The 22,874-nt window shown below is 34.3% G+C and overlaps 2 protein-coding genes across 3 annotated transcripts in view; one reads left to right on the plus strand and one right to left on the minus strand.

The window, feature by feature from the left end:
• LOC129002017 (regulating synaptic membrane exocytosis protein 1-like) overlaps positions 1 to 22,874 on the plus strand; it is a 286,069-nt gene that overhangs the window by 20,370 nt on the left and 242,825 nt on the right. The window lies entirely within an intron of this gene.
• On the minus strand, positions 16,248 to 21,557 carry LOC129003633 (uncharacterized). Its single transcript, XM_054431931.1, has 2 exons — positions 21,111 to 21,557; positions 16,248 to 18,878 (listed from the first exon to the last, which is right to left on the minus strand). The coding sequence occupies exons 1-2, from the start codon at positions 21,555 to 21,557 to the stop codon at positions 16,248 to 16,250; spliced, it is 3,078 nt and encodes a 1,025-aa protein (XP_054287906.1).

The raw sequence follows: 22,874 nt of genomic DNA on the forward strand, positions 1-22,874 counted from the left end.
AGGGCGGACTAATAACCTGAAAAGAGAACGGATGGCTCAGACACAGGATATGAGATATAAAATCTCCAACAATCGAACCCTCGTTATCATCATTGCCATATTTGTTCTCTATATGGAAAGAAAGGTGCGCTGCGGGCGAACCACAGTTCGGGACGGAGTGCTGTGGGCGAACCACAGTTCGGGACGGATTGCTGTCGGCGAACCACAGTTAGGACGGATGCGTCGATCTTGGGGAACGGGAAGAAGCTATGCTGCAAAATATGATTATTTCACACAAACACCTACAATACAGTTAAATAAAAACACGCTCACACTAGTAATCGCTGAAACTACAATCACCTAAAATACCGTTATTCAGGTCACACACGTATTATAATAGTCACTACTATACTGCAACACCTGAAATATAGTTATATAAAGCACACAAATATTAGTAACCTATTTACACATGCTGTGGGCGAACCACAGTTAAGGATCGGGGAGTGCTGTGGGCGGACCACAGTTAAGGATAGGATATTATTGCTAAGAGCTGTGGGCGAACCACAGGGAATTATCGCTAACTACAGCTAATTTCCGTGGGCGAACCACAGGGATTTATCGCTAACTATAACTAAATGCCGTGGGCGAACCACAGGGAACTAACGCTAAGTAAAGCTAAATGCTGTGGGCGAACCACAGGGAAAGGTTATTATAACTAAATATAACTAATTGCTGTGGGCGAACCACAGGGTATTATCGCTAACTAAGACTAGTTGCTGTGGGCGAACCACAGGGGATTATCGTTAGCTAAGATTAATTGCTGTGGGCGAACCACAGGGAACTAAAGCTAACTAAAACTAATTGCCGTGGGCGAACCACAGCGGTTTATTGCTAACTAACACGAATTGCCGTGGGCGAACCACAGGGAACTAAAGCTAACTAAAGCTAATTGCTGTGGGCGAACCACAGATAGGATCGGAGGATGCTGCGGGCGAACCACAGGGAAAGGGAATTAAAGCTAACTAAAACTAATTTCCGTGGGCGAACCACAGGGGTTTATCGCTAACTAAAACGAATTGCCGTGGGCGAACCACAGGGAACTAAAGCTAACTAAAGCTAATTGCTGTGGGCGAACCACAGATAGGATCGGAGGATGCTGCGGGCGAACCACAGGGAAAGGGAATTAAAGCTAACTAAAACTAATTGCCGTGGGCGAACCACAGGGGTTTATCGCTAACTACAACTAATTGCCGTGGGCGAACCACAGGGAACTAAAGCTAACTAAAGCTAATTGCTGCGGGCGAACCACAGGGAACTAAAGCTAACTAAAGCTAATTGCTGCGGGCGAACCACAGGTAGGATCGGGGGATGCTGCGGGCGAACCACAGGGAAAGGATGGTTTACACTGATATTTACACAGATTACACAAATAAGCTAGTATCTCGAATATTCAATCAGCTCTCACGTCTTGATGTCGCACAGCTTCTACCGGTTTTTACTACCGATAATTTGTCACACAAAACGTTAGATATCTTTGATTATAGTCGTTTAGTTGAGATAGAACTTCACTTGATATCGCACAGTATTTACCTGTTTACACTACAGATAATTCGTCACACAAAACGTTAGATATCTTCGGTTATAGTCGTTAAGTAAATAATTTAAAACCACACAACACACAGTAAATAAGACTACAACAGCTAAATGGTTTCCTCCAATGTTTGAGGATAAGAGATAAGAGATACGGTAAATTCCTTTGAATGTAATTATTGTTCAATCGAGTTCAATTACTATAACTACATGTAAAAGTATCGAATTATGTGAGAGGCAAAATGTCAATGTATGTCTGCAATTATGTTTACTCTCGATCAGTACTAAATGTACTGAACAATATACTGAAGAATAAATATACTGAACAATTAGTGCAAGCAGGTTTTACATTAAGCTGACTTTATCCGAATATTCAATGAAACTTGATCGTGTACTAGACTTGAACGAACGGAATGACAAATGTCTGATTCAAAGCAAGGCGATGACTACCTTATACAGAGTCGTCGTACTTGGTCCTCGGAGACCCGTGCGTGGTTGACAGTCGTCTGTCTCGTGCCCTCGTAGTGGGTATGGTCGACTCCCTGACTCGACTATCAGGTAGCGTGAAGTCTGCTCTCTCTCGTGTCCTGGCCTCGACTCATACCCTCATCATGATACTACGACCACAGGCGCATAGGATCGGAGGATGCTGCGGGCGAACCACAGTTCGGGATGGTTTACACAGATATTTACACAGATTACACAAATAGGCTAGTATCTCGATAATTCAATCAAATAACACGTCTTGATGTCGCACAGTATTTACCTGTCACACTACAGATAATTCGTCCCACAAAACGTTAGATATCTTCGATTAAAGCCGTTTAGTTAATAATTTAAAACCACACAACACACAGTAAATAAGACTACAACAGCTAAATGGTTTCCTCGTATGTGTGAGGATGAGAGATACGGTAAATTCCTTTGAATGTAATTATTGTTCAATCGAGTTCAGTTACTAATTACATGTAAAAGTATCGAATTATGTGAGAGGCAAAATGTCAATGTATAGCTGCAATGATGTTAACTCTTGATCAATGCTAAATATACTAAACAATTAGCGCAAGCAAGTTTTACGTTAAGCTGACTATCAGAATATTCAATGAAACTTGATCTTGTACTAGACTTGAACGAACGGTACGACAAATGTCTATTTAAAGCAAGGTGATGACTACCTTATACAGAGTCGTCGTACTTGGTCCTCAGAGACCCGTGCGTGGTTGACAGTCGTCTGTCTCGTGCCCTCGTAGTGGGTATGGTCGACTCCCTGACTCGACTATCAGGTAGCGTGAAGTCTGCTCTCTCGTGTCCTGGCCTCGACTGTCTCTAGGCTAGGAGCTGCGTGTGGTGCAACGGCCGGGGCCGACGCTTGTGCGCAGGTCCAGTCGGGCATGCGCAGAGCGCCCGGCGCTGTGCGAATGGAAGCCGCCGACTCAAACGTTGGCGGGATTTACAAATTTACATTTGTGACCTTGCATTAGTGCTAAATCGGCTCCTTATAAAAAAAAAATATCATGGCGAAATTTAACATGTTACAAACTAATAACATTTGAGAAAACCTGAATAAGTATTTTTGTGATACATCGAAGGGAATAGCAGTGTTTGAAAATGAATTTAAGGCAAACTGCCATTTTTTTTACAAACACTGGTATATAGGCTTCTCAAATGTCACCTGAACCCCTTGGTATTCATAAACGCATTATATTCAAATGGCTGCCAAAAGTTTGACAATAAACTACAAAATAAACTGTAAATGTAGCTATTGTATTACAACCGACCATTATCTTGCCAGATTTGACATGGTTACAAGTTTCTCTTTCGTGTATAGCAAAATAATTTTAATAAATCTTTCTCGCATTCGAGATATTTTGAATGCATTCTAACGAATATAGCTGTCATTATTTGCTCAAACGTTTACAAATATTAAGCGAAAAATACATAGACGATAGAAAAATTATACTATTTTATATTTATTAGTAATAATACTAATTATTATTTTATCATTGTTATTCAAACTATTATGTTTTTATTGTCAAAATACAAACTTTATAGACTTATGTTGTCATTCTCTACGTCCGTGATATTTTGTATAAAATTAATTCAAAAACTTTAAAGTGAAAGTAGTCCAAAACCCTCTAATGTTTTGAGCTTATTTCGGGAATAGAACCTGTCCTCGCATGGAATCCTGAGATGATACTCACTAGGCCAGCAACACACCAGTCTGAAGTCCACTCCTTCCTCCAGTCTTAGTGTTTTATTTTTTTGTTAAATTACTTAGTATGTACTTCTTACATGGGATTAGAAATATAATTTTAAACTGCTGTTAGTCATCGATTTAGTAAATAAAAAATAATAAAATAAATAATAGTAAAACAATAATAGAATACCCCCGCCGCAGCAAACCTGCCGTCTAAGCGAATTTCCATTTGGCTGAATTGATTTCCAATTGATCTATTTAAATAACATTAGGTTTAACGAGTACCTAGGTTTGCTGCTACAAGGAAACTAATAAAGTGTGTGTTTTAAGTAAAATAATTATTGCTTGGTATAAAATGAATATATTTGCCAAGTTTGATCAAAAAATATCCATAAACAAGCAAACTACAACATTTTACAACATTCTCCATAAGAATAACATGGGAATTATAAATTTACCATTTTTTTAGTTTTCTCCGTAACCAATAACCGTACAAAAACACTTTGATATACTGAATTGTTTGTTTTTTAAAGCTCTTTAAGAAGGTTTAGAGAAAATTTGGGAAATTTTGTTTTTTGAGGGTCAAAAGTGAGAAAAACCAATTTTTACCCCATAAAACCCTGTTCCCATGGTCCGATCATGCTGGATCGCGAACTCATTCAAGTTTATCCCGCCTTACACCTTCAAACCAAATTTCATCAAAATCGGATCAAAATTACTCAAGTTATCGTGTTCACGGACACATATATATATATATAAATCTATATATATATATAAATCTATATATATATATATATATATACATATATAAAAATTTGAACGAATGGTGTTTTTGGCCTCTTGGGACACCAAACTGAAAAAGTAAATCGGTCCCGGGCCTAAGTCTTACCATGAGACCTACGGTAATAGCTACTTCCCTATAGGGAAATTCGCTAATAGTAATAATACAAATATGGAATGAAATAAATAGTTTATACATAATGTTAATGAGATATACCTTTTAAAATAACATTTTCATGAGACATCAATCAATGTAAAATGCCGATCATTCCCTTGAATTCAAGAAATATTTTTCCCAAATTAAAGTCAAGATTTGGGTCGTTATTTTGTGAAATAATTTATATAAAGTTGTATGAATGGAAAACGTATAACAGCACATTTTTATGGTTTGTCCTTTATCTATAATGAAAAGTTTAAAGCTTAAATAAGCACATATTAGAAAGTACACTCCGCCCGTAGCGTGTCTTGTAATACCCCAGATAACAATAAAGTCCCAACGTCGTCGTCAACATCACTGGTACCTAGTTACTTTAAATGTTTAATATTTTGTTAGGACAAAATAAATATTTTGTAATTTTAGCTTAAAAATGATCTTTTAGTCGCAAATGTAAAATAACACCAGAGGCATGTTAACTCGTGTAACTTAATTTGCATTTTTAGACGTGTTACATAACAAATCACTTGTGTTTATGTCTAAGATACGCATAGGTAAATAATTAATAAAGTAGAAAAAACTTTTTACCAAAGGAGGGTGTAATGGCAGGTGTGGCCTGCTGAATCCTTTGGTATTCATAACGTATTTTGTTGTCGTATTCAAATGATTCTAGAACGTTTGACAATAAGCTTCGAAATAGAAGATGAATGTATTGTATTGCAATCGAGCAATATTGTGTCAATACTGACGTGCTGTCAAGTTTAATTGCTGTGTTTTACATTTCTGAAGTTTCAACAGTTAATTTTAGACTATGTATTACTGCCATGTCCTAATCTGGTACTTGGCCTCAACAACACGCTTTCGCCAATTCTATAGGTCCCAATTATAGTGTATATAGTTAGATTTATTGAAAGCTATGACTAACCTACATACAAAACATGTTTAAATGTTTATTTTAAGGGGCTCTGACATATTTTACGAAGTAAAACTCTACAACAATATGTTTTTATCTGTTATCGATTTTTAGGAAGATTGCATGATTTTGATCAAAATTTGGAACATATGAAAGATTCACATTTATTCTGCTATTTTACATAGGCTACTTATTTTCATAAAATAAATTTTCCGTTGCGAAAATTAAGGAAAACGAAAGATAAAAATAAAATAAAACCTCTCTTTGATGTTAAATTGAAATCTCCTTCCTCTAGCAAGAATAAGATGCCATATTGTGCACATGAATGTTAGAGGTAGGCAGGTTTTGAATATCGATCACACAGATTGCCTTTAACGATGAAGAATCTCTTTTGGATTGTCTTTGTGAGGTTTCTTCCATCCTATCGCTTTACCAGCACTATCAGACTTTTTTGAAGTGAAGTCATTAGTTTATTGTGCACATACGTATGCTATAAACAAGTTCAACTATTACTTGGATATGAGTAATGTTAATACTCTTTTTAAGTTTGTAAAAGCCATATCATATCAATCAATACTTTCAAATACCTTGTACTACTAATGTGAGCATTTAACGATTTTTGAGAAAAATGTTGGAACAATACAGTGTTGCAATGGAAAGCACAAATTTAAAACTTTTTATCCATACTCATTATCAACAATCAAGACACCAACATTTTAATTGTAGTTGTTTTTCAATAGTTTACTCTTCGAAAGGTGGAAAAGCCTCAATCCGTTCACAGTTGATATATCATTATATAATTCAGCGTTATGGACGATTTGTGTTGTGGAGGGGGGAAGATCATCTGTCATCGCTCAGTAAAAAGCTTCTTTCTGTGGAATACCTCTCTCACTCACTTCGGCTTGTAATCGACTGTCCTTCCAAATTTCACTGGTTAAATGGCAAGGATGAAATTAGCAAGTACTATTAGAATAGGAATTAGTAAAAGTATTGTTTGGATTTATTTGGAAAATGTTTACCCATTAATACTACCTTAACTTATAAGAAACTTATGAAAAAGCCTGTTGTATTTACAAATACACGTTCACATGTTTTTATGAGTCAAAAATAGATCGATTTATTTATGTATAATGTAAGAACTTGATGAATACGGAACAACGTGGGTTTATATCTTACAAAGAATGTATTTTACTACAAAACATTACATTACATTAAAATTATACAGTTTGGCTCTTATTGACCAGCGTTTTCATAGTTTAAAAAGATATTATATACAAATATCGCCTTCATAAATCAGTAAATGCTATACATATTTGTATAAATAAGTAAGTGCTCTAAGAACTAGACTATTGACCATAAAACACTCCGTTGTGTTTCTCAAAGCTATAACAAATATCAAAGGGGATATATATTGTTTCAAAGCCCAGACTACGGCTCAGTCAGTGTCGCGATGTTATACGAGACCATGCCGGTGATGTCAGGGGGTTTGGTAATTGTAAATTTTTTCAGCACAGTTCACTCTTTGAAAAAATGATTTTTGAGAATTATGAATGAAATTATTAAGTTAGAGGAATAAAATTCAAAGTAGACTTTTTAATTTCCGCTGCAGTGAGAGGAATCAATTTCGGTCTCGCGGTTATGAGATATAAAGTAGCAGCCTGCAATCAATAGCTGGATACTTGACGTTCCTCCAATACTGAGGAATATTGCCTCAGAATTGTGAACCATCTCTATCATAATGATACGAACTCACATATATCGCAGCAGAAGTTACATTAGTCACAATTTAAGCTGTTTTAGATGTGTTTGGATCATTTATGTTACAAGGATAAAGTGACGAAATTAGCGATGCGTCTGCCATGAACGAAAGGAAATAGGGCAAACACAGATACAATGGCGTATGACATTTGAGTTATTGTTTTCTGTAACACATTCAACTCGACAATAGCTTCGTACTGGTGTCACCTTTTGTTACGTCATGTGATTTTGATATACTCAATATTTTGGTTAGAAATTGAAAAGTAGCTTTAAGTCTTGAGTGTCTACGATCGCAAGATATGTTTACGTTACAATAATAATTAATAGTAATTTTTGTTAGCTTCATTTTCAAAATCTCAAATCAGAGCATTTTAATATAAATTTATATTTTATTTCATTATAATACCAATTTAAAACATGTCATAAATAGTCCTATTCAGTAAAGTTAGACTTAAGTAATAAGGAAAAATTAAGAAAAGGTTTATTGTGAACTAAAGGAATTGAATAAGGGTATTTTTTTAAATGCAATTATTTATGTGCCTGCCACAAACCACCATGGAATTAGTAGACATATTTTTTTTGTTAAAAAGAAAAAGATGAAAAATTTAAATATTATTTTTTAATTTTTGTGAACCAATTGGACCTCGCCGACGAGTTTTGTAAATTTGGCGAGGCCAAGATGTTGTATTATCACAAATAAAAATATTTGAATTTGAATTCAAATCACTATCCCCATATTTTCAATAACAGAGAGAACAGCATTTGTTGTGAAGAATAAAAGAAAAAGTGTTTGAATTCAGGGAAATGTATTTAAAATAGGAAAATTACATAAATGTATACAGTTTAGCATTACTTTGTTCAAATAAATAATAAATTACAAACAACTCTTACTACTCCTAAAAATGGATTTTACAAGAGAAATAAACGTTAGTATTCCCTATTTCCATATTCTTTATAATATAAATAATTATATATATATATATATATATATATATATATTATAAATCGTTTGGATAGTAATCTAATTTTAAATAAATTACATTATATTACAGTTCATTACAGTAAGTCATTACACATATACTAAAGAAAAGTTGGGGCCTAAAAAGTATGAGATGCTTTTTGGAACCCAGACGATATGGTGGAATCGTCGTCATTTCTGTGGAATGCCGATGATATTGTTCCTCGGTTTGGACGTGAGTTGCACTGAAAACAGAGTATTATTTCAAAAAACTTTATATAATATTACAAGTTAGATTTTACTTCCACCAATCTCGACAAAATTAATCTTTTTGTAAAAAGGTGACGTACATTTGACGTTTTTGCTAAATATTTTTATACAATGAATAAAATATGTTTGAAATTAAAACAAGACTAGCTGTTAGCCCGTATCCAAACAAATTCAGCTGTAATAATAATATTTAGGATCAGAAATTTAAAAATAAACTCTTAATATAAAAATATGAAGCATTTTCTTTCATAAATTACTAGGCCTTTTAACTAACTTCTTGTTAATAAAGTGTAACATAGGTGTAGTTTGTAATGAAGGTTTGTTGTATTATACGTTTTGTTTAAATGTTTACGAAAATTTAACATAGCATTGTGAATTCTCACATCAGCAAACCTTTATTTGTTATTCTTGAGAGGTAACTTATCAACAGATTTATTAAGGATTGGAGCAAGTAATAATTACATTCCGAAAAAAATGTAACGCTTTAGTTTAGCCGTAAGAAAATATAAAAATAAAACAGATTAATAACTTTTGCCTACTAAACTGAAACTGAAATTGAAACGTTAGATGGAATGATGGAATCTGTAAGCTAACGGTGCTTAACTTTTATAGCGTTTTAACTTTTCTTGAGTTGGCAAATAAAGTATTGGACTACTTAAACCTCTATAATGGAACATTGTACTTAACTACTTTGCACGGCGATTATTTCTTAGTTATGGCTTCATTACGAAACATCAATATTACCTTACATTTTGGAGGAATTTGTCTAAGTACAAAACCAAGTAATACGTTTTTTTCAGAATAGTTCTTTAAACATTTTCATAATGTCGCATCTCGTAGCACTAGTTTGCAATTAATACTTTAAGGGCTAGGTTTCCCTTGCAATGCTTCTATAATGTTGATTGTGTGTTATACTCCAATATATAAAGTACTGATATTTTTTTTAATACTAGTTTTGCTTTGCCAAAAAGTAATTATAAAAAGCACAGTTCCTTTTATAAAACCGGTTACTTGATGTGTAAATAAACACATTTATTTGCCTCTTAGGCAGAGTATTTATCTTGCAAAGGGATTCTAGAACTAATGGGTGAAATAGGTTGACAACTTTGAGAACCCAAACTAATTTATGGAATTGGAAATGTTCTCCTTTGTCTTTTGAGATCATTTATCTCAACCCAAACAAATAGTGGATTTTGAAATACAAATTTGCAGCTATGGTAATTTGGAGGGATAAATGATAATAAATGTATGATACAGACCAACATAACTTTTTCTTGTTTAAATAAAATGAAATCTTGCGGTGACATTCCAGGAGGTGGATATTTTAAGGCTAATGTATAAAAATTACACCGAATTTACAGTGACGCTGCTCTCACAACCTGCATGCTCATATCATACACATATATTTGAATATCGTTCCAAGGCAACTCTCTCTATGTTTCCAAATCGCTAAGGTTTTTTTGTTCTTTGTTAGTCACACCACTTACAAAAACAGAAAATATGTTAGGGTACAATGTTTAAAATTTATATTGTATTGTAATTAAAACGCTCATAGACTATAGATCGACCTGACTATGTATTTGTATGCAACTAAGTCTCGTACATACAGAAAATGCAAAAGGAATAACACATTGTCATCTGTTTTTTGGAGTGCATAAAAAAAATAAAATCGTTACTCTATTATATCTTGTTAAAAGCTATAACCCTTGATTCATAACCTTAAAATTTGAAGGTAAGCACGCATAGTGAAGATTCGTCAAGTTTGTAAAGCATATGTCCCAGTCTCAAAAATATTAATGGGGTAGTTAAAAAGTTGTAAACAATTCAACTCAATAACCAAGCTTGACCAACTTTTACTGATAACATTTTAAATATTTTGTTAAATAAAATTTTTAGACTCTTTGTGAAAAAAAAAATATTGAACTCAACTGTGAAACATTGTGTCATCAATCATATTAAACTAACGACACACAAATACAGCAACAACCATTTATTTGTAGATGTATTTCAATTTCAACCTAATAGTCAAAGACAGGTGAAACAGTCTCCACATCTGCAGTTGACATATCATTACTCTACTCAAGGGTATAGAAGGGTAGGGCTGGTAGAGGGAGGTAGAGATATCTGCCTTTAGCTCAGTAACAATCACCTTACATTTCTGCCAAAATCTTTCTCCCCGCCTGATAATCGACGTTTCTCCTAAATGTTACTGTTGTGTTACAGATTATGCACTCAGTTTTCTCATCTAGTCGTTATTTGATCAATTCAAACTTATGAAACTTAAAACTATTAATTATAAATACATCCTTTAAATGTTAATTCAGTATCTTTAAACGTTAGTCTAGATCGTTTCGAAAAATTTAAGTAACACCCATTATAAAAAAAATATTAATACAAAACAAGAAACACCAAAAATATTCACCAAGTTTCCAAACACAATTCATAAAAATAATGAATTTTTGTAACTATTTAGAAATATGTAGTTGATGATAATAATAATACAATAAAGTGCCTGTAATGTTCGTTTTGTAATGTGTAGGATTAAAATTGTTTAAAAAGTAACAATATTCATTTATACTTAAAAATAATTTTTTTTATTATTGTTTTAAGGTTAATTATACGAATATTTTTGTGTATAAAAACTAAACCAAATCTGAATCAAACGTGTAACTATAATTTTCTACCTGTGTATATATTTATACATGACACAATAAGGTAACATCCTTTTGGAAAAGCTTGTGAACTTATGATCTAGCTGAGGTATGCATGGTTTCTAAAAAAACAATTACTAATAAAGCTCCACCTCCATTGAGCTTTTTTATTTATTTCTAGATTTTGATTTCAAAGATGCCTACCAACTGTTTTATAACAGATTAAACGTGAATCATTGTAGTTAAATAAGAGCTGGTCCTTCAGTTGAATATTTAATCACAGTCAGATTATAAACATGAAACAGTTTATGATAATGGATTTAAATATGCTTTATGTTTATTCATAATCGTAACTTGTTTTTGATAGGTTATTTACTATGGTTTGGATCTATAGAATCGACAGATTAAATTTATAGTAAATTATTAGTGTTATGTATCTAACAGTTGTTAAAAAAACATAATCCTTTAATGATAAAAGGTTACTGCGTAAACTATTTTGCATTTGAAACTAGTTTTGAGCCCAATAAAATGCGCAATGTGTGTACAGGTCCCCACGTAACTAAATAAAAAAGAAAAAAGAAAAAGAAAAAATTCATAGCATTAATTTTGTCTAAGAAAACTTCACGTTCAAAGATCAGAGTTTATGTTCTCATCAAAACAACGTTTTATTGCAGCGTCCTTCTAATGTGGGGCAATCGTGCACCCTACAAAGTTGTGTCCTAGATGCACACCTAGTTATACTTCATAATTTAGCAGATTGATGAGGCAATATCTTTTGAATGACCTTGATAATTTAGTAGAGGGTAAATCATAAGGAAACTAGCCATTGCCTGCTTCAGCCCCCCAAAACTACTGTACTATTGATTTTGCTACATAAATAAAAAAAATCTCAATTCAAACTATTATGTGAAAGTGTGCTGTCCGTATAGTATTTTTGGCTGTGTTGATTTTTAATAGTTCGAACTGACGCAATTTTCAACTCTACATATCAATGCACTTAGTGAATAATTGATATGTATAGTAATTAAAACTTTAATTAAAAACTTAACCCTGACACCGTGAACTTTATACATGGTGTGCGCCGTTTGTGCACCTAGAGGATTTGAGCCATAGGTTGTGGGGTATGTTCATTGCTCTCAATAACTTAATTATTTTGTACACATTTTAAAATTTTACACGTTAACATTTTAAATACTATAAAAAGAGTTACTTGCGAAATAAGCAAAAGGTTACATAATAGAAATGTAATAAAAGAAGTGATTGGAAATAATAATAATAAAATAAAATTATAGCTCTAAATAATGTTTTTAACATAAAATAAAATAATAATAATAACAAAGGCGGTATTTTACTACATTGATTACAACCATTAACAACTTCTGTTATTACTGATTGAGTTGAACATTGTTTTATACTTAGTTTAAACAACGATAGATTCAAGCAGATTAATGACTTCTAATAAATAGCATTGTTAAGTAAAACTCATAACCTAATTTAGTATATAACTATGATTTAGATAATACTCATAATTTAAATTTTTACCAATTTAACTTTTACTAATATATATTTTTGGTTGTTACCAACTAAAAAATATCAGACCTGTTTTATCATTAATTTTATTTTAGTACAGTAACATTGTATAACTTCGCCGTAGCTAAACCGTCAAATTATTAGTTCTAACCACATGGGTTGCGTCATCGGCAATATGAAGGAATGTTCTTATGAAATATTCCAATATCACCCACACAAAAATGGCATTAATAATCCTCGGAATGCCTGGCGAATGCTCATTCCTTTTCTAGTTGACCTTAAGAGCAAAATAAACTAATTTCTCATAAACTAATTTGGTTGTCTTAAATTTAAATGGGTTACCATTTGGATCCAGGTTTAAAGATAACTAACCATAGCAGTATATTTGATTCTTCACAATCCCTAGCATTTTAAGCTAAATAGAGATAATAAAATGTTGATGGATTCTCATTTTATGGGTTTAAACTTGAAATTCTAGAGAATATTAATCAGAAATAATGAAGAGAATGTATTAAGAGGGTAACAATGAACGATTTTCGTAAATTAAGAAACCCGAACCAATCTGGTTTATTTTTTACTGATTCGTCAAAACATTAACACATAAAGTAGGGAAAATAAATAAATATTTCTTGTTTATGGGCTCTAACATGAAAAAAATTTAAATTGTAAGAAATCAATTATTTTTTCATTTCAAGAGAAGATATAATAGTCTACAATTTGTAAAACTGCACAATCAATTTAAACTTTTAGTCCATTTTTTCGACTTCAACTATAATGTTTAGAAGGAGGGTTTATTTGTTGTGTCGTGGAGAGAGAATATACTTAGTAAAAGTTAGCGATTCTTACCGACTTCTTGATACATATCATTTGTAACCTCCCCTCCTGTGGGTAATGAATTATATGTCAACTACAGACATTTACATTGAGACTGTTTTACCTGCCATACATAGAGAGTTAGGCAAACTTAAAAGAGATTGAAACTAAAACAGATAATTTCTGACATAGGTACTTGTTTGTAATGATGTAAAGAGGCAAAGATCTACAGGGCCGTTTGGATATTGCTGATTGTCTTCTTAAAGTTTGGTTGTAAATCTCAGTTAATGTGCCTGGGCCTTTTTAAATATTCTATGGAACTTTGTTATATTGTTACGATTAAGTTTGCACAATACAATGTACAAAGTATAATGTACAAAGATATAAACTCTAAAGTATATTTTTGTGTTCCGGGAAAATAAACTAGCACAACAATTGGTAATGCCAATATCAGACGTTATAAAATGCAGTTATCATACGTAGTTAAAGTATTAGTTAGTGTTGAATAAAAGTAATTGTTTTGGACGCATTAGATTATTGCTGGATGATTTAACGAGGATGATGCTCTTCGTGGAGCTCTGTCGATAAGTTGAAATACCCTTCATTCCTGCGGAACACCGCAGAAATTGTTCTTGAATTGGACGTTTGTTGTGTCCAAACTATTTGATAATTGAGACAGTATAGAAGCAAAATATATAACCTGAAACAAAAATGTCTGAATGGACTTACGCGACTAACTAGTTTTTATTTTGTATTTGTAAGTTTGGTTACAGAGTTGTACACAATATAATTGTTTTTTCTATTTTTGAAGTCATAATCACCGGTTTGAAACATGAATAATAATGTATATTATTCGTACGGCATGTGATCATACGGGTGTAACTTGTGAGTTTGTACTGTTACCTTAAACCCAGTATGAATCGTAGGAAACGATTTTAGCTTATTATCGGGTGAACATTTTCGAAATATTCAAAGTCAAACAGCTTTTGAATATCAAACTTAAATTGAAACGTTGGATGGAAGCTGTACACAAACACAGAGCTTAACTTAAATGGCTTCATAACTTTTCTTATGTAGGTAAATGAAGAATTCAACAACTAAAACCTTTGAGTAAAACATTGTTCTTTAACTATTTTCAAAAGAATTTCTTTGGCTATTGCTTCATTAAGAAACTTCAATATTATCTTAGTTTCAGGAACCAATTTATGTTAACACAAAGGCTGTTAACAGTCTGGTTAGGAAAACTTCTTTTACTCTTTCCTTTATTTTGTTTTCTTTAGCAGTGGGAGAATTCATTTGTTGTGAATAAACGTGAAGATATTTAAAGAAAGAGTTTTGTGTAAGTTAATACTTCTTACAATAGACCACAACACATAAAAATAAATTGATTTGGTTAGAGTAAAAGAAAATAAAGCAAAATATACTTATTTACCACATAAACTGTTTCTGGAACTAATTGCCAACATTAGGCTGACAACTTTGAGACTCTAAACTAATTTATGGAATTGACGATGTCCTCCATTTTCCTTAATTTGTGTCCATTCATCTCGTCACAAACTAAACTGCGGATTTCTGAGTTAATGATTACTTTATTAAAACACAATTTTTGTATCTTATTTAACACCAAATTTTGTAATAAAAGTACAATACCATTGTACGTTGCTGTTATACTTTTATGAAATCGACATTAGTTTTTGCCTGATATTCCTTTGTAGATGATTTTGAGAAATATTTTTGCCAAAAACATAGATTAAAACATAATTTTTGGTTTAAATAAGCCCCTGTACATATTACAACATTTACATATTAGTATTAAAAATGAATGCTAATTTATGCGATAGCTATTACACACTTATTGGTAACATGTAATTTTATCATTTAGCTTTATAATTTTTTATGTTTTTTCTCAACTCCAAATCAACAATACATGTAATTATGTAAAAAAAAATCGTTACCGATCTATGAATACTCAAAGAAAATATTACTAACTATATAAAATATTTCCTTAAACAATACTACATATAAAAAAAAACTTTGTTTATGGATAGTGATGTTATTTATATTAGCAGGGGTTATTAGTCCATTGAAATTAGACCTTTGCTACTTACCTTCTTTATATTTCTTACTAATATATACTAACACGAATAACCTAACAATTATCAACTTACTTTATCAACCTAGGCCATCTAGGTTTAACCCCTCACCCCACCAAAAAGCTAATGTTAACTTCTTGAAGATTTTTCACACTACCCGATCTTCGGATGAACACGATAAAGATGATTGCAAAAACAAATATTCATACTCAACCCTGATATAATTAAAAAGATGATACAATACATCTACTGATACAATACCATAACTACATATCTGACGCAGTGAATGATTTGTAGAGAATGAAATTAAATGGAGATTATAAAAGGGAGAAAAAATGAACACACTTTTGGGATAGGAGAACCAGACACTGTTTTATTTACTTTTTATACACAACATGTGTTAGCAATAGAGAATAATTTAATTTGATTAAGAACACATGTTAGTTGCAAGGAAAAGAGATGTACATTAAATAAAACATAGAGTGTTAAATAATATGAATGGTTAAAGTTTACTGAACATACCGGGGGCCTTGAATCCCCAGTGGATTCAACAAAAACAGTTCACGAATCCACAGTTGGCAGGGGAAACACTTTGTGGGCAGATCTTCTGAGGTTGCCACTTGATGTTTTTAAGTCTATCACTCGCACAACCCCATCAGCCCCTGGATGAACTGCTGTAATTCGAGCGAGAGGCCACGAGAGAGGTGGTGAGTCCATATGTACCAGAACAAGGTCACCCACTTCAAGATTTTTTGATTTCCGAGTCCACTTGGTACGTTGTTGCAAGTTGTTTAAGTATTCTAGGTGCCATCTATGCCATATGCGTTGATGAAATGCTTGAACTAGCTGCCATTGCTTGAGACGGTTTTCAGGAACTGTCAGGAGATTAGGTTCAGGTACTGCTGTGAGGGGTGCACCAATCAGGAAGTGTCCGGGAGTCAGTGCTGCGAGATCCGAAGGATCATTTGAAAGAGGTGTCAGTGGTCGGGAATTGAGCATTGCTTCGATTTGGGTCAACAATGTGATGAATTCAATGAGTGTTAAGACTGAGTTTCCCATTACTCGACGGAGATGATGTTTCACATTCTTTACAGACGATTCCCACAATCCTCCTTGATGCGGAGCGGCTGGTGGATTAAAATGAAAATTGATGCCTTTAAGTGAAGAGAATCGTTGAATCTTCCGTTTGGAGTCTTGACAATAAAGAGATTTTTCAACAATCTTGCGTAGGGTAGAGTCAGCACCAATGAAGTTGGACCCACAATCCGAGTAAATGTCGGAAGAATGTCCTCTGCGAGATACAAATTGAGTCATTGCAGCAATGAAAGATTCAGTCGTTAGGTCTGTTACTACTTCCAAATGTACAGCTTTCGTGACGAGGCAGATGAAAGTACAAAAGTATGACTTTATGTGTCTCACTGCCTTGAGGTTGAAGATTTTAACAGTAAAAGGCCCTGCATAATCTATGCCGGTGTGGAGGAAAGGTCGAGCAGGAGTTACACGAGACTGAGGGAGATCAGCCATGAGAGGACACACATTTCTAGGTTTGACTTTGAAACATCTGACACATTTATGGATACGAGAGCGTATGGCACAACGGGCAGACAGTATCCAAACATGTTTGTAAAGTAATGCTTGAGTAAGCTGAGGGCCTGAATGAAGATTGTAGATATGGTAGTGGTCAATGAGGAGATTTACCACATGATGCTTTTTTGGCAGAATAATGGGATGTCGAGCATCTTCAGGAAGTGATGTCTGAGAAAGACGTCCTCCAACACGCAATAATCCAAATGAGTCAATGAAAGGTGAAAGACGTTGTAAACGAGTGGAGCAAAATGATTTCCGTTTGAGGCAGTTGATTTCTTCTGTGAATACTTCTTTTTGTACAAGTTTAAAAATGTGATATTTTGTGTCTTTCAGTTCCTGTGTTGAGATGAAACCTTGGCGTTTTTCAGAACCTTTACAGTTGTGTATGAAACGAAGGACGTAAGCAAAAATCCTAAGAAGTCGTTCCCATGAAGAATATTTAATGAGAAGATTGGTCAGCGTAGACTCAGTGGTAGTTGACACAAGTACAGTTAGAGGAGTGTGTTTTACTTCATCTAATGTTGAGATATCTGTAGGTGAAAAAGTTACATCAGGCCAGTTTGAAGGGGGAAGAGAAAGCCAAGAAGGCCCTGACCACCAAAGGGGGTGAGACACAAGCTCAGTGGCTAGAATACCTCTTGAAGCACAATCAGCAGGGTTTTCCTTGCTAGGGATGTAACGCCAACAGTGATAGGGGACAAGTTCTTGTGTTTGGGCGACTCTGTTAGCCACGAATGTTTTCAGCCTGTAAGATGGAGTTTGAAGCCATGTCAAGGTTACTGAAGAATCACACCACAAATAACATTGGTTGAGTGAAATTAAGGGTTTGAATGAAGAACAACAGAAGTTTACGAGTTGAGCTAATAAGTGGGCAGCCCAGAGTTCTAATCGTGGAAGAGTCACCTTCTTGAGAGGGGCGACTCTAGTTTTAGATAAAACCATACGTGTAGTCACTTCTCCGTTGGGTTGGGAACATCGTACATAGACAACAGCTGAAAACCCACGTTCAGAGGCGTCTGAGAAGCCGTGAAGTTCAACACTAGAATTTGGAGAGATTTTCAATGCTCTAGGGATCTGAATGTCTGCAAGTGCTGGTATCGCTGAGATAAAGTTACTCCAAATTGCACTAAGTTCTGGAGTGAGAGGTTCATCCCATTGTAGACCGGTCGTCCAGAGAAGTTGAATAAAACATTTCGCTGTCATAGTACATGGGCTAAGAAATCCACAAGGATCGTATATTTTAGCGACTAGACTGAGAACGTGACGTTTAGTTAGTGTTTTTGGCGGTAGGTTGAGATGAAATGAAAAATTGTCCGAGTCTGGAGACCAGTGTAGGCCAAGAATTGAGAAATGGGGATCAGGTGTATTTTCAAGAAAGACTGGAGAGTCTTTATGAGTGTCTGGAAGAGACTGAAGAAGCTCGGGAGAATTTGAAGTCCATTTTCGAAGTTCAAAGTGTCCACGGTTGAGTAGTTGAATGAGTTGATTTTGAAGGTTCTTTGCTTCATCTACCGTGTCTGCTCCAGTTACAATGTCGTCTACGTAAGTCTGAGTGCGCAAGACATTTGCTGCTTCAGGGAAGTCTTTACCTTCGTCTTCAGCTAACTGGTGGAGGGTACGAATCGCTAAGTAGGGTGAGCTATTTACTCCAAAAGTCACTCGAGTGAGTTTGTATGTGGATATATCTTCAGAGGGATTGTCACGCCACAAGACGAGTTGGAACAGTTGATCGGAAGGTTTGATTAAGATTTGAAGATACATTTGGCGAATATCGCAAGTGAAAACGATATTGTGTATTCTGAAATGTAGCAATATATCACAAATGTTGGTCTGTAATTTAGGGCCGGTCATGAGAGAATCATTGAGGGAAATTCCAGAGCTGGTTTTGCAGCTTGCATCATAAACGATTCGGAGTTTAGTTGAGGTACTGGATGGTTTCACAACTGCATGGTGTGGCAAGAAATAGGGAGGAGAGTTGATATCTAGATGAGGTAGTTTTACCATATGACCTTGAGAGATGTGTTCATTTATATTGTCAGAGTAAGCTTTATACAAATCAGGAGAGAGTGTAAAACGTCGTTCAAGTGAGTGAAAACGTCGTTCTGCGATGAGTTTGGAAGATCCTAAAGGTGGATGATTTTCTTTAAATGGTAGCTGAACTAAGTAACGGCCATTTTCGTCCCTAGAGTGGGTAGCTTTAAACAGATCTTCACACTGTTGCTCTTCAACCGATATCTTTGAGGGTACAGATAATTCCTCTAATTTCCAAAATTTCTGTAGAGAGTTATGCAATTCGTTGTCAACCGTTGAGAGCAGAGAGATGGATGGAGTGTTGGCAGGCTGGGAATCGGTTGAACAAGGTGCATTCCCCATAACAACAAAGCCAAAGTGAGTTCCCATCATGTTAGGCATGTTAGGGCCGAGAGAATAGTTTTCATTCGTTAAAAGAAGAGGGAAGAGAGAAGCTCCGATCAGCATGTCAATGGGCCCTGATAAGTGGAAGCTGGGATCAGCAAGGGGGTAAGGTTTTACTTTCAATAGAACTCTTTGTGATATTTGAGATCTAGGGAGATTGACAGATATTTTATCAAGTATGTGCACTTCATGGTTGGATGCAACTAATTTTCCTGCCAGTGTGTTAACAGTGAGGTTCACAATACCCTTTGTGAGAGTTGGAGATTGAGAAAGACCAACTACTTGTAAGTTGGATTTGAAACGAGGTGCATTCAGTAATTGAGCAGCTTTTTCACTAATAAAATCACACATGCTGCCACTATCAATCAATGCTCTGAACACATGAGAAACGTTATTTTGAGCAGTAACTTTAACCAGTGTTGTGCCTAAAATTACAGTTTTAGGGATTTGATTAGCAGGACTGGCTTCCTGTGAGCAAAGAGATACGGTAGGTTTTTCATTCGAAACATGAGTGGTTGATGGTTGTGATGATGTAGAACCTTGAGATGTCTTGTCATGTTCAAAATGAAGTAAGGTGTGATGACGTTTGTGGCATTTGAAGCAAGATGCTTTAGACTTACATGTTTTAACATCATGTTTTCCGAGGCAAGAGACACATCTGTTGTTGTCCTTTACGGTTTTAAAACGTCCATTTGAAGAAAGAGAGAGAAAGCTAGGACAAGCATAAACCTTGTGGCCAGTTGATGAGCAGACAAAGCAGGGAAATGAGAAAGGATTTTTTGAGTTGTCTTGATTTGATGGAGTTGGAGTAGAGACCATTGTAACTTTCTGAGCTTGAATGAAAGAGGGCTTGGATGTGAAAGATTTGGGTTTAAAATTTGAATTGTGGTTGTTCGTACTTTGAGCAAACTTGGTATGTAACACAGCGTCTTCCATTTGGTTACACTCTTGATTAAGAAACTTGACTATTTCGACTACTTCTGGTAGAGAATGTGTTTCGCATTTTATATTAATTCTAAAAGCCTCTAGTTGTTTTAGAAGGTCATTGTCTAGTTTTCGTAAGAGTATGGTGGACAACAGAGGGTTAGAGTTAGAAGTAATGTCACAGTCAAGAGCTTTAAGTGCTTCTGTGTGTTCATAAAACAAGTTGAGGAACGTTCTGAGACATTTGTTTGAGGTAGAGGAAATGTCCGGTAGGTCGATCAGTTTGTTTAGGTGAAGTGTAGTTAACCTTCGGGTGTTGTGGTATCTGTCTCTGAGGAGCTGATAGGCAATTGAGTAATTGGCTGAAGTGATACTGAAAGCTTTTACGAGATTTAGTGGTTCATTTTTGAGCACGCTGAGAAGATATTGAAATTTAGTGACGTTTGAAATGCTTTCATTCAGATGGATGCTAGTGTCAAATAAGTTGATGAAACTTACCCACTGTAGAGGAGAACCATCAAACGTGATGAGGTCTAGTTTTGGGAGTCTTACGTGAGCAGATGATGAAGCTGAGATGTCACTAATTCTTGTTGAATCTTTACTTTCTTCTGGAACATCTTGCGGCTGCTGTTGGAGAAGGGCTTCAATCCGAGACTTGGCTTCGACGAATAGCAGTCGCAGTTTGTCTTCAGTGTCACTTACTGCATCCAAATCTAATTCTTCTGATATATGTTCCAAGGCTCTTTCCAGGTAATTTTCATAGGCTTCATGTTTCTTTTCTAACTGGTTCGAGAAGTTGTTTAAAGTTCTGATTTGTATCACTGACAAGATTGAGGGGGAAAGTGTTTCAAGCTCTTGTACAGATTTGAGAATCTTTTCAAAAGAATTTTGTATGAGAAGGGTTGATTTGTTGAAGTTTGAGAGTGAAATTGATCTGGTAGCCATATTGGACAAAACAAATGGAGTGAAACTTTACTAAGAATTAGATAGAGTTTGTGACACTATGAGAGTGGGGAGAAACATAAAGAGATTGAATGATAAAATAAAGATATTTCGATAGCTTGAAAGTGTTCTGAAAATTGAATCCAAAGACTGAAATTCAAAATCCGGCTCGAAGGACCAATGAATGATTTGTAGAGAATGAAATTAAATGGAGATTATAAAAGGGAGAAAAAATGAACACACTTTTGGGATAGGAGAACCAGACACAGTTTTATTTACTTTTTATACACAACATGTGTTAGCAATAGAGAATAATTTAATTTGATTAAGAACACATGTTAGTTGCAAGGAAAAGAGATGTACATTAAATAAAACATAGAGTGTTAAATAATATGAATGGTTAAAGTTTACTGAACACGCAGTGACTTGCGTATGATGCTTTTAAAAATAATTTCTTTCGGGAAACTATCGACGTTTTACAAATAAAATATGTGATAAGTTGGTTTAATATATGGAAAAACTTGTGTTTACTGAGACAAACAGTTTTTCATTGAATAAAAATTAGCAATTATTTTTTATATAGTGTTATTATTTAATTATTTTTTATATAAGTGAATACTGTTTTACATAGACAATGGGGTTTTAAAGTTGACAATTCAACTTTCATCAATAGAAAAAAGTACACAATTATCCATGGTGACATATTTGTAATTGATTATAGCCATACACATAATATCTATTTATATGATAAAAGAAATAACAAATAAGAAGCTTCCATGCCTGTTTTACAGTACTGAAAAATCTCCGCATATGCAACATGTAATTTATATTTCAGAATGAATTCAGAAACATACAGTTTGTTTTGCTGAAGATGGTGTAGCGGTGTGTGGCAGAGAAACGAAATCACAAGAAAACCACTGGCTTTGCGTCAACGCACAAAATATATTAGCATGTCTTTGAAAGATATTTTAATATAACTCTACTCCGCCTGTGTGATAACCCGAGGAACTTAAATCATTTATTTATTTCCATCTACCTACTGAAACATAAGAAAATTAAACATGAAACTATTAAACGAATATGAAAATGTCCTTGGTACTCTATAGAATAATGTAAAATAAGTAAAATATTTTTTGTTAATGAAATACACATAAGAGAGTTATACAACCTAAATTAATCCATAAAAACAAAATATAACGTTTCATATGGTCAATGACAATAATTACTTTCTTGTTAGGAGAGAATAAACATATCAAAGTAAAATAATGATTGTAACCTCACATGAAGAACCAAGAAACTCCTCTTTCTATTTAATAGAAA

This window comes from Macrosteles quadrilineatus, unplaced genomic scaffold (genome assembly GCF_028750875.1).
Source record: "Macrosteles quadrilineatus isolate MER2022 unplaced genomic scaffold, UCM_ALF_1.0 Scaffold_9__3_contigs__length_116548681, whole genome shotgun sequence".
Lineage (NCBI taxonomy): Eukaryota > Metazoa > Arthropoda > Insecta > Hemiptera > Cicadellidae > Macrosteles > Macrosteles quadrilineatus.